The 12613-nt window shown below is 46.2% G+C and overlaps 1 protein-coding gene across 2 annotated transcripts in view; it reads left to right on the top strand.

Moving 5' to 3' along the window:
• Positions 1 to 12613, top strand: part of RAD18 (RAD18 E3 ubiquitin protein ligase) — a 406657-nt gene that overhangs the window by 248615 nt on the left and 145429 nt on the right. For both annotated transcript variants that reach the window (XM_077451576.1, XM_077451575.1), the window contains exon 11: positions 7759 to 7918. In XM_077451576.1, the coding sequence (XP_077307702.1) occupies positions 7759 to 7918 (160 nt within the window). The remainder of the gene's footprint in view (positions 1 to 7758; positions 7919 to 12613) is intronic.

Here is a 12613-nt window from a genome sequence, read left to right as displayed (position 1 = left end):
GTTACCTCACTGAATGGAAATGGAAGAACACATTAGATGTTATAGTTTAGCAATGAACTTGGGAGGAAAAGCAGAAATGATGTGAAAAGCTGTATATATACGTTCCAGTCTGGAGCGCTGGGAAGGATCAGAGGAGCATTTGTGCCTTGGATGCAAAGTAGCAAGTCTGTTTATCAGAGAGACTATTCATTACCTTCTCCGAGGATGTGCTGCTGTTTTAGCTAGAGCCACTATGAGTAACAACGTATCTATATAGGTGATAAGAATGCGCAACAATAAGCGTCGTCGGAATGTTCTAGAATAACTACACAATGTAAATAACAAGATAAGAGACTGACTTCTTGGGGGATTGTGTCCTTGGCGGTATTTCAGACACGTGCAGATAGTACATTATTTTTGTAGGTATTAACGCTGAGTATCTCTTCTAAATACCAGATCTTGCACCAGATTAGGATTGGAGGATGCACATCCACTCAGCACTGTTAGGCTCACGCCTGCGGCAGTCTCTGCCACGCCTTTGAAACGTAGGGGTGCAACGGATCAAAAAACTCACGGATTGGATCGTTCCTTGGATCAGAGTCACGGATCGAATCATTTTTCGGATCGGCAAATAATTGAATTAGCAAAAACCTGTGAAAATCCCACCACCATATAGTCCCCACTGTAATATCCACAATCTCCCCCACTGTAATATACATCGCCCCCCACTGTAATATACATCTCCCCCCACTGTAATATACATCTCCCCCCACTGTAATATACATCTCCCCCCACTGTAATATACATCTCCCCCCACTGTAATATACATCTCCCCCCACTGTAATATACATCTCCCCCCACTGTAATATACATCTCCCCCCACTGTAATATACATCTCCCCCCACTGTAATATCCACAATCTCCCCCACTGTAATATCCACAATCTCCCCCACTGTAATATACATCTCCCCCCACTGTAATATACATCTCCCCCACTGTAATATACATCTCCCCCCACTGTAATATCCACAATCTCCCCCCACTGTAATATACATCTCCCCCCACTGTAATATACATCTCCCCCACTGTAATATCCACAATCTCCCCCCACTGTAATATACATCTCCCCCACTGTAATATACATCTCCCCCACTGTAATATACATCTCCCCCCACTGTAATATACATCTCCCCCACTGTAATATCCACAATCTCCCCCACTGTAATATCCACAATCTCCCCCACTGTAATATACATCTCCCCCCACTGTAATATACATCTCCCCCCACTGTAATATACATCTCCCCCACTGTAATATACATCTCCCCCCACTGTAATATCCACAATCTCCCCCCACTGTAATATACATCTCCCCCCACTGTAATATACATCTCCCCCCACTGTAATATACATCTCCCCCCACTGTAATATACATCTCCCCCCACTGTAATATACATCTCCCCCCCACTGTAATATACATCTCCCCCCCACTGTAATATACATCTCCCCCCCACTGTAATATACATCTCCCCCCCACTGTAATATACATCTCCCCCCCCACTGTAATATACATCTCCCCCCCCACTGTAATATACATCTCCCCCCACTGTAATATACATCTCCCCCCACTGTAATATACATCTCCCCCCACTGTAATATCCATATCATCTCCCCCACTGTAATATACATCTCCCCCCACTGTAATATACATCTCCCCCCACTGTAATATACATCTCCCCCCACTGTAATATACATCTCCCCCCCACTGTAATATACATCTCCCCCCCCACTGTAATATACATCTCCCCCCCCACTGTAATATACATCTCCCCCCACTGTAATATACATCTCCCCCCACTGTAATATACATCTCCCCCCACTGTAATATCCATATCATCTACCCCACTGTAATATCCACAATCTCCCCCACTGTAATATCCACCATCTCCCCCCACTGTAATATACATCTCCCCCCACTGTAATATACATCTCCCCCCACTGTAATATACATCTCCCCCCCACTGTAATATACATCTCCCCCCCACTGTAATATACATCTCCCCCCCACTGTAATATACATCTCCCCCCCACTGTAATATACATCTCCCCCCCACTGTAATATCCATCTCCCCCACTGTAATATCCATCTCCCCCACTGTAATATACATCTCCCCCAATGTAATATTGGCTGAGCATGGCTGGGTATCGCCGGGTATTGCAGAGTATTGGCAGGGTATGGCAGAGTATTGGCAGGCAGAGTATTGGCAGGCTATGGCGGGATGGCTGTGACTGCACTTGACACAGAGCAGCGCTGTGGGCACTACAGATGCAGCCCATAGCGCTGCTGCCATCCGATTTCTCCTCTTCCCCCCCCCACTGTACAGATCTGCACAAAGAGGGGAGAGAGGAACCGGCGCCATCATGACACTGGTTTGTTTACAGGTGATCGCTCCGTCAATTGACGGATTGATCACATTGTAAACGCCGACGGGTGCACCAAGATGGCCGCCACTCCGGAACTAGGCCAAAGCCGTGGCCTTTCTTTAGGCCGAGACCGCGGAGCGCTCCGCAGATCGTGGCATGTGCCGATCCAAGCTGGATGACCCGTTCGGATCACGGATCGGTGACGATCCATTGCACCCCTATTGAAAAGTGATCTGTGGTGGAGCAGCGGCGTTCAGGTGTTCAGGAAGCTATACTATGGACTACTTTTTTATTTTATTTATTTTTTTGCACCAAACTAAATTATGCTTTGAACTGCCACACCACAAGTTCATGATTGCTGCATTATCGCATTGATTTCAGTGGGAGAGTTCAAAGGGCGATGCCACCTGTGAAACTCAACAAGCAGATTTACATTTTTCATGGCCATGATGCAAAGGATGGTGGCTGTGGCATGTGTCCTGTTGCCTCCGGGTGCCCATGTTGGGCTTTCAGTTGGGTGGTCAGGAGGAGGAAAAATATGGCCGAAACGCCTGTATGAATCAAGACCTTAAAAACCTGCTGGAACTATAATCCGCGCAGAGCCAGGAAGAGGTCCTCTGGTACCCAAGGTAAGGATGCCAAAGGCCGCCCTATCCTCAGCTTTTAAGTTTACTGTTACCTAAACTAATATAAAAAAAAGCAGATGATCAAGCTGATGGAAATTGAATGAAGGAATTAAAGAGGAGGTAAATGCTGATGGATTTTACTTCCTCTTTATTCCCCTGCAAAGTAAAAGCATAATGGGCTAGTATGCATCGCATACTAGTGTAGAAAAAAATGATCCGCACTGCGGTTGTTGATGTTAAAATGTCTTCATTTTATTGAATAACCACAGTAAACAAATGCTGATTAAATCAGTTGACGTGTTTCAGCCTATAAGGCCTTATAGGCTGAAATGCATCAACTGATTTAATCAGCATTTGTTCACTGTGGTTATTCAATAAAATGAAGAAACCTTAACGAGCAACAACCGCAGTGCGGATCATTTTTTCTACATTACTCTACTCAGTCAGCGACTGGATCAAGCACCTGGGAGCTCTATCTATGTGGTGTATGGGTAGTAGCATTGACTTTTCTGTTTATACATTGCGTACTAGCCCATTATGTGCCACTTATCTGCAAATGAAGCCTGCAATGTTCCCGCTGGTGGAAGTATCCATCTTTGCGCCTCTTCCTTCCGGGGATGCGGACTCCGGCTCTGTGACTGGCCGGAGCTGCATGATGTCACTCCCACACATGCGCACGGGAGCAGCCAGTCACGGCACACGGGGAAAAAACGGCATGCTGAGCTATGACTAAGCACTACATTCAAGTGTGAAATGCGTTAGCTTCTGTCTGTTCCTGCTGTGGCTTGTATTTTTGTTCACAAGAATTTTTGAATAAAAGGCAAAAAAAAGTCTTGAGTGCGGCTGTCCAGATCTTCTTCCTGTTTTTGATTGCATGCGCCGATGACATCGGCGCACTACAAGGTAGACATCTCCTAAACTACGCACGTTTATATTTTACGCTTACCTATATGTTAAAAATAGGTCAGGGGGATTTACAACCACTTTAATAAGAAAGGGTTAACCAAAAATTTAAAGGAGACGTACGGGGAAAGCTCCTTTGGATCACAGGAGTGCAGTTCGTTCTGCACTCCTGTTACCCGTTTTCTGCGGCTTCCTTCCTCTGCTATCTGCGTGATTGACTTCTGCCAAATTTCCTTGACACCAAAAAAAGGTGACGGGGGAGGGTGCTCCAGCACACAGTCAGTGCTTGACAGCCTCAGCTCTGTTCCTGTGTGAAGGGGTGTGTGTTTCTTCCCTCCAATCAGCTCTCAGAGCTCTCCTCCCTGAGCTCTGCAGTGTGTAATTTCAGCTCCCTGCCCCCCCCCCCCCCCCCCCCCGTTTTCTGACAGCTCAGACAAGCTGTATTAATTCTGCACTTTGAAAGGCTTTAGAGGAGAGAGGGCTGCAGACAAACAGGTAAAACGTGTGTAGAAGGATTTGTTTCATCTCTGTGTATCACCCGAGGACAGGCACTTCACTGGGTATAAGGAAGGGTTAACTACCACTTTAAAGTGGCACTAAAGGTTCGTTGTTTGTTATTTAAAAAAAAAAAAAAAACATGTCATACCTCCACTGTGCAGCTCATTTTGCAAGGAGTGGCCCCGAACCTGCTCTTCTGGGGTCCCTCGTTGGCTCCTCCCCACATCAGATAACCCCTTAGGACAGGAATATGCAATCAGCGGACCTCCAGGTGTTGCAAAACTACAAGTCCCATCATGCCTCTGACACTGGGTGTCATGCTTTTGGCTGTCAGTCTTGCTATGCCTCATGGGACTTGTAGGTCCACCAATTGCATAACCCTGCCCTAGGAGAAGCACCCTCTCCGGGGGGTTACCTTGCGGGCGTGCTCCCGAGTCCCGCATTCGGTGTCCATAGAGGCTGATTGCAGGAGTCGGCCCAGTGGGAGCCAATGGCTGCGCTGCTATCAATCTATCCAATCAAGAGCCGAGAACCCCAGGCAGAAAGAGAGCAGTTTGAGGGTTCAGGTAAGTAAAACGGGGGGGGGGGGGGGCACGGCTGAGGGGCCGGTCACTGATAGGTGTATAGGATGCATTAAGGTGAAAAAACACGAACCTTTACAACCCCTTTAAGCCAAATTTATTGCATTTTATTTGTAAAGCGGATTTCCAGACAAAATAATATTCTGTCTGCTGCTGATCCCTAAACATTATATGAACCAGAAATGACAAATCATTCATACTTTTCTGAATTAGTTTGCTGGATGAAATGCTAAAGGTTTTTCCTTCTGGCTCCCTAAAGATATTTTTTTTGACATGTACTGTATCAAAAAATAAATATATATATATATATATATATATATATATATATTAATATGGATTGAATGAAGTATTCAGCCTGCTTTGCTGGGAAGGAGATATGCTGTAAACGTCTCCAGTGCAGGTTGATCATGAATGGGGAACAATGAAGATCACCTGTCAATGAAGTGAAAATTAAAACTAGGCGGCCTGCGTTCGTTTACTTTATTGCTTCATTTATTTAATTGTCTGCAGCTTTATCGACACTCGGAAGGTCTTGAGCTCTAAAAAGGGAAATAATTGTTATAGGATAAATAGGTGAGAGCTGGCAAGTCTGGGCAGAGGCCGGGGGCCCCTGACAGACCGCCAAGATGGGGGCTATTAAAAACAAATCATCACTTCGCCAATTAAAAACATTTCCATGAGGCTCTTTAGATCTAGGCTGATGGCAGCGGTTAATTTCTCGAACTAATTACCTTTGCTGCTGCTCTAATGTAGACGTGAGGTGAATGCACGGCTGGGAGCAGCCGCCAGCGAGGAGGAGAGATGAAGATGATGAGTGTCAACAGGAGAGGAAAATAGCGCAGTTTGTTTTGCAGCTAGACTGGGGAGCGTGGCGGCCATCAGGATGATATGATGTGACTGTACAATATATGTGATAAGCGTTGCGTAAATTGACAGGACTATATAAGAACCTGTAAATAATAAAGAAATACAATAAAGCAAAATGCCATAACCCAGAGCAACCCAATCCCAATTTATTGCTTTAAACTGCCCAAGTCAGGGCAGTTTCAAGCAACTGGAACTAGTAGTTCTATCAAGAGCACAGTATGGCTGGGCAAAAGTCCAATCAATCGACCTTAAAGTGCTTTTAAAGGCAGAAGGTTTTTTTCATCTTAATGCATTCTGTGCATCAGGGGCGGCCCGTGTATTGTGGGTGCACAGGCTGCTGCCTGCCCCAACACCTACCCCGCCCTCCCTATCCTTGTGCCCGGCCCCTTTCAGGACGCCGGGCACATGAATTCCTATGGCGGGTGTGTGTGTGTGTGTGTGTGTGTGTGTGTTTTTTTTTAAGCACCTGTATTAGAGCCAGAGGCTCTAATAGGCTTCAAATCAGGGTGGGCATGGGGGCGCAGAGGGTGTGCCACAATCCCACCCACTTGTGTGACTAGAGGATGGATTTTCTCTATTTTCACAATACTGTTACTCCCTGCCAATCAGGAGGGCAGGTTAGTGAGACCTGTTTCCCGATTGGCAAAAGTGCCAGGCAAGCCTATTGGATGCCTAACGCTGTGGAAGAGGAGACACACTTGAGTCGGACCCGCCTCTGCCCAGAGGACACAGCCTGCCGCATAGTAAGTGCTGGACCTCCTTGGGGGGGGGGGGGGGGGGGTTGCTGGCTAACCGTGCCACGAGCCTTGATGCCAACCCTTGGGGTGCATCGGTGCCGTGCTGCCTTGGAGGGGGGTAGCTTTGGTTGTTTGCTCCCCCCGCCCCAGAAGAAAAGTCCACCAGCCACCCTTGCTATGCATTAAGATATAAAACAAAAAACTTCTGCAGCCCCCTAATACTTACCTGAGACCTGAGCCCCCTTCTCAATTCAACAACAGCCATTCGTTCCATGTATATTTTATTCTGTTGGTCTTTAACCATTCGTTAAAGACCATCTCTCTGCTTCCATTATTTTTTCTACCTCCCTTTTCCAATCCATTATAGTGGGACATCCGGATTGTTTCCAAAATCTAGGTATCAATATTTTGGCTGCATTTAGCAAATGAGGAGTAACGCGTATCTTATTAAACCTAGCAGATGATGGCATCCCGTGGAAAAAAAAAATGTAATGGAGAGAATTCTATAGATCTAATGCCGTGTACACACGGCCGGACTTTTCCACAGCAAAGGTCTGACGGAACGAATCCATCTGACAATTCGACCGTGTGTGGGCTTCATCGGACCTTTGCTGTCAAAAAAATCAGATGGACTTTAGATTTCGAACATGTTTCAAATCTTTCCGATGGACTCGAGTCCGGTTGAAAAATCCGGTCGCCTGTATGCTGGTCTGACGGACGAAAACCGACGCTAGGGCAGCTACTGGCTATGAACTTCCTTATTCTAGTCCGGTCGTACGTCATCACGTTCAAATCCATCGGACTATGGTGTGATTGTGTGTGGCCAAGTTCATTCGGAAAGTCCATGGGAAGTGGTGTCATCGCCGGGCTGTAATGTGTTGCAAAGATGTGTAAATATCAGAACTGGAAGGACTGAGCGTTAAAAACAGATTTATATATATATATATATATATATATTTATTTATTATATATATATATATATATATATATATATATATATATATATATATATATATATATATATATATATATATATATATATATATATATATATATAAAATCAGTGTGTTTAGCTGTTTGCTTGGAGGTTAGTTTTAAGTATTCATTAATGGTTTAACCTGTGCAATATTTTTTTTTTTTCTAGATGAGCTGAATAAAGAAGAAACCAGAACGGATGAAGGACCGGGGACACCCAATAACTTGTTGTACGAGAACATGGAGGAATCCTTCCATAGGAGGAGTAGTACACCTGTAGTCCGCTCCAGTTCCCCCATCTTCCCACTGTCTCCGGACTCTAGGGTCAGGTAGGATCCTCAGTGTCTTTGATGTTCATGCAGTGAAATGTCAATAAACCTTTTTCTGTCTCGAGCACCGCTTTATGCATTGACCTCCGTCCGGCCAATGTGGGATGTTCCTTGTTTATTTGAAGTGTAAAGAGACAATCTTCTTTGCTTTAAGCCTGCTAGGAGAGCTGGATGCTTATTGAGGGAATATGAAGACGGTAAGGACTAAACTAACTCCAGTATACAGGGAAGCTGGATTATACCATTAACAAACAGAAAAAATAACAATTTGTAGTTGCACAGAATTGCCACAAGATGTCACCACCAAGACATTAATACATACTGTACAATACATGATAAAATCTAATCCTCTCTGGTGTCAATTTCAAGTGCTCTGATTTTGTAACCTCACTTGATCCTCCTGGCTATGATGGTTTTGCAGGGGTGATTTAGCAGCTTCTTGGAAGATGATTGCTACTGATAGAGGGGAAGCTGTGAGTGTAATGCTTGCCTTGAATCTTGGCTAAGAAATGGAAAGCTGGTACTGGTGGTAGATTGGGTGTATTACTATTATTTGCTGTAGACACAGTGGTGGGAACACTCAGCCTTAACGTGACAAAATGTGGAACGTTTCAAGGGGTATGAATACTTTTTCAAGGCACTGTATTTGTGTTCGGGAGCTTTCCAATCATGTGGCTGCGATGACGGCCAATCACGGCAGTCACATCACCATAAGCCCACCCACCCTGGCTTTCTAAACTCATTAAAGGGCTGGTAGACCCTTGGCTCTAAGGTGTTAACAAATAGCAATCGTATATCCAAGCAGATATAAAAAGATGCACATGAATGCAGCTCTGTATTCATTATCATATTTCCTCATGTATTTTTTAAATGGAAGCAATGTAAGTACCTAAATCAGACTTGGTGTCGATCTCTTGCAGTCTTACAGCACTTAAGTCAGTTCAGCAGGGACCAGCCAAATTTCGATCCATGTATAGGCAGGTTGATTGTACCCAAGTTTGGCAATCGGTAACCTTAAGTACAACCAGCCTGTTGGATTTTTGGCATACAATTACTGCTGTTGGCTAAAGCTGCTAGCAGTAATCATTGCATTCTGGTGCCTAGGAAGGCTCCCCGCCAGAAGAACACAATAGATCCATGGGAGGCGCAACTGTGTTGATGGGGGAATCAACCGATTTTCTTTCCTTCCACTTGTGGTGGAAAGAAAGGAAATCGTATTATCTATGGACTGCCTTAGGCTTGGTTCACACTACCGCGACTTGGGATCCGACTTGTCAGACCTCAAGTCGCCCCAAGTCGCTTGACATCAGTCAAATTCTATTATAGTCAATGAGAGCCATCTTAATGTACACTACTGAAGTCGCTCCGACTTCAGAAAAGGTTCCTCTACTACTTCAAGGCGACTTGTACCCATAGAATTCACTGGAAGTCGCCTCCAAGTCAGATCTCCATCTATATTGAAGCAACTTTACAGGAAAAAAAAATTACAGTACCTGCCCACGAGGATCTGTTTCCAGCTCGATCCCATCATGCTGGTTTTTCGGCGACAGGGTATTGCACATCTGGCGAAAACACGTTTTCCTATTGCAGCAAGCGTGAGAAAGAAGCGACAATGTCGCCTCTAATAAAAAAAAAAAGAAAAACGGCATGGGTTCCCCTCCAAGGGCATGCCAGGCTCTTAGGTCTGATATGGATTTTAAGGGGAACCCCCTATGCTCCCAGAGAGCTTATTACTTTGTGATTGGCCACAAGCAAAGTCGCCTGGCCTGGGGGGCAACTTGAAGTTGCGTGGAAAGTCGCATTGAAGTTGTGTTGAAGTCGCCTCCAAGTCGCCTTCCAAAGTTGCGCTGTAAGTCGTGTTGCCCCAGTGTGAGCCGACCCTGTGAGAGGGAGAAGCCACATAAAGGGGCAATGAGTTGTGCTGCAGTGCTCATATGCTAATATGAAGCTTGCAGATACACTGCATCCGGAATGTATTCACAGCGCTTCACCTTTTCCACATTTTGTTGTTGCAGCCTTATTCCAAAATGGATTAAATTCATAATTTTCCTCAACATTCCACAAACAATATCCTAATAACAACGCAAAAGAAGTTTGTTTTGACATTTTTGCTAATTAAAAACTAAAAAAATCCCATGTACAGAAGTATTCACAACCTTTGCCATGACAGTGAAAATTGAGTGACAGGATGGGGCGGAGCACCAGAAGATAGGCTCGTCCAGAGCTCCTCCACCCCTCCCTCCTCGCCTGGATCTCCCACGGCGTACGCCGTCCCTCTCGAACGCACGGCGAGAAGCAGAGCGGTGATTCGACCAGGCATGTCGGCAGTCCGAGGAGAGCCGGCTTGCTCTCGTTCGCCACGCCGTTCCCCCGCAGCCTGACGCGGCTTGGGTAGTGCCTCACGCGCCCCCTGACACGGAGGTCGGACACTCGGAACCAGCCACAGCCGCAGACCGGAAGCCGTAAGTGAACCCTGTCGGGGGAAACCATACAGGAGACAAGCAGAAGACGCCAGTCTCGGCGGGAGCCTCGAATCATTGGCGGACAGCCAACTGCCTATACTAGAGGGCTCACCGGTCTATCGGAGCATATCACAGCGGAGGAAGCCCTCGGCCACGATCACTGGAGTGCGGTACAGTAAATAAGCAATGAGTAGGAGTTAAGGGTGGAATGTGTAAAGGCAGGACAGAGTGGTATACTGAGCCATGTGAGAACTGTGTCATGAGGAGACGAGCTCTGAAAACTGCTAAGGCTGTGTAAGGCTGTGTAAAGATTGTCTGCTGGCTTTCTGGCTCTCTACCTTAGTCCCTGCAGGTCTCCCCCCCATTATCCCCCTAAATTCCGTGCAGGCATGTGGTGGGGGCTGGTAAGATTACCAAGAGACCAGCAAAGAGAAAGACATTGAGTCCAAGCCCCTACCCCTGCGTCAAGTGGGGTAGAACTTGCCGGAGGACTAGGTAACTTACCTGGAGGAGAACTTTTAAACGCACCAAACATAAATAAATACTGGGGGGTGGCCCCCTGTATGGAAGAAAATGCTAAAAGGCAGGCTCTCACTTGGATCACCAACCCAGGTTCTATGCTGAAAATCAGTAGGACATTTAAAGCTCCCCAGCCTCAAGTAACCTCAATAGGGGGGAAGGGAGAGAGAAGGGAAGTTACTGAAATCCCGGCGGAGATAGTAAAGACCTCCCAAAGAACACAAAACTTCTGCCTTGTTCTCGTGGTTTTTTTTTTTTTTTTTTTCCCTCCACCCCCCCCTAGCCTTTTTTGATTTCTCTCTCTTTTTTTTTTCGCCTCACCGAGAAGTTTGGGGGACGACTGGCAACTATGGAAGTAACAAACTATATACGGCCCATGGCTATGCTTTAAGGCCTTTCCAGGAGGTCCCCCTGGGCAAGGAGGATAGCTGGGCAAGGGAGAGAACAGGCAATCTTAGAGTACTTATATTAGTATCTCCCTCTCCCGCTCCACTGAATGGGACACTGTTTTCTTTTCCTTATGCAACACAGAGTTGAGGGGTTACTTAGAGGAGCATTCAAGAATCAAGGTCATCGATCGCCGAGGAAGGGACATTTACCAATTAAGCCGCGTCCAACCTTGAGCCTATACCGAATACCCTTAACCATAAGGATTAGGCGCTGGCCAGGAAGAAAAAGAAGAAGTTTTTAGCATAAGATCTGATAAAGAGACTGTATAAATAGTGTATTGATATTGATGGGACTTATAGCATGATTACAGCTTGTGTACCTGTGGATATCTGTCTGGGCTTTGTAGTTTGGTAGGGGGGGCACGGCACTATCGTAAAGTAAAGGATCCCGGGGGAGAGGGGAAGGGAGAGGGGAGGGGGCTAACCCCTAGAGCCAGGGAGAAGGGTTGTGGCTCGGGGGGTTCACCCTTGCTATCGCTCTCTCATTACTTTCTAGCGGGTAGTCAAGAAAGGATTAAAAACAAGGGTAGTGTAGTTATATGGAAAGATGAGAGGGAAGGTAAAAACAGGAAAAAAAACCCCTCTGGCCGCTAGCCCAGGGGGAATCCAGCGTTACATGGCAAGCAACTCTAGTATAACAGAGGAAGGCCCCTGTAGCCCAAAATTAGGAACAACACGGAGATCCGGCCCAAATAAGCAAAGGATGTTAGAGGAGGGAAAAGGGGGAAAGGAAAATGGAGCTAATACGGGGCCCCCAAAAGAGGTAGATGCGAGTGAGGAAAGAGGACAGGAGGTGGAGGGTTCAAGGGGAGGAGGTACTGCGTCAGTTACACCCCAGGAGAGGGAAGGCCCCCCAATCAGGGAGATGCTAACGGAGATGTTTACAAAAATGGAGAACTCACTAAAAACGGAAATAGCAGGAGTAAGGTCAGATATAGGATTAGTACTTGGGAGGGTGGAAGAGTTAGAGGGGAGAGTAGATAACCAGGACCAAAGATTAGATGGGATAATAGAACAAATTACATCCCTGCAGTTAGCGAACAGGAGCCTCCAATATAAACTGGAGGACCAGGACAACCAGGGGAGAAGGAAGAATGTGCGCATCAGGGGCCTCCCAGAGAAATATAGCAGCAAGGAATTGGGCAGTATAATAAAGCAGGTATTCAACCCATTATTAGGAAGAGATCCCGGAGATACCCTTAGGATAGACAGAGCTCATAGGATAGCAAGACGGACAGGGTTAAGAGAAGAGCAACCCAGAGACG

This window comes from Lithobates pipiens, unplaced genomic scaffold (genome assembly GCF_037356315.1).
Source record: "Lithobates pipiens isolate NorthernLeopardFrog02 unplaced genomic scaffold, aLitPip1_a1.2 Scaffold_23, whole genome shotgun sequence".
NCBI classification, from domain to species: domain Eukaryota; kingdom Metazoa; phylum Chordata; class Amphibia; order Anura; family Ranidae; genus Lithobates; species Lithobates pipiens.
This window is presented reverse-complemented; position numbering and strand designations above follow the sequence as displayed.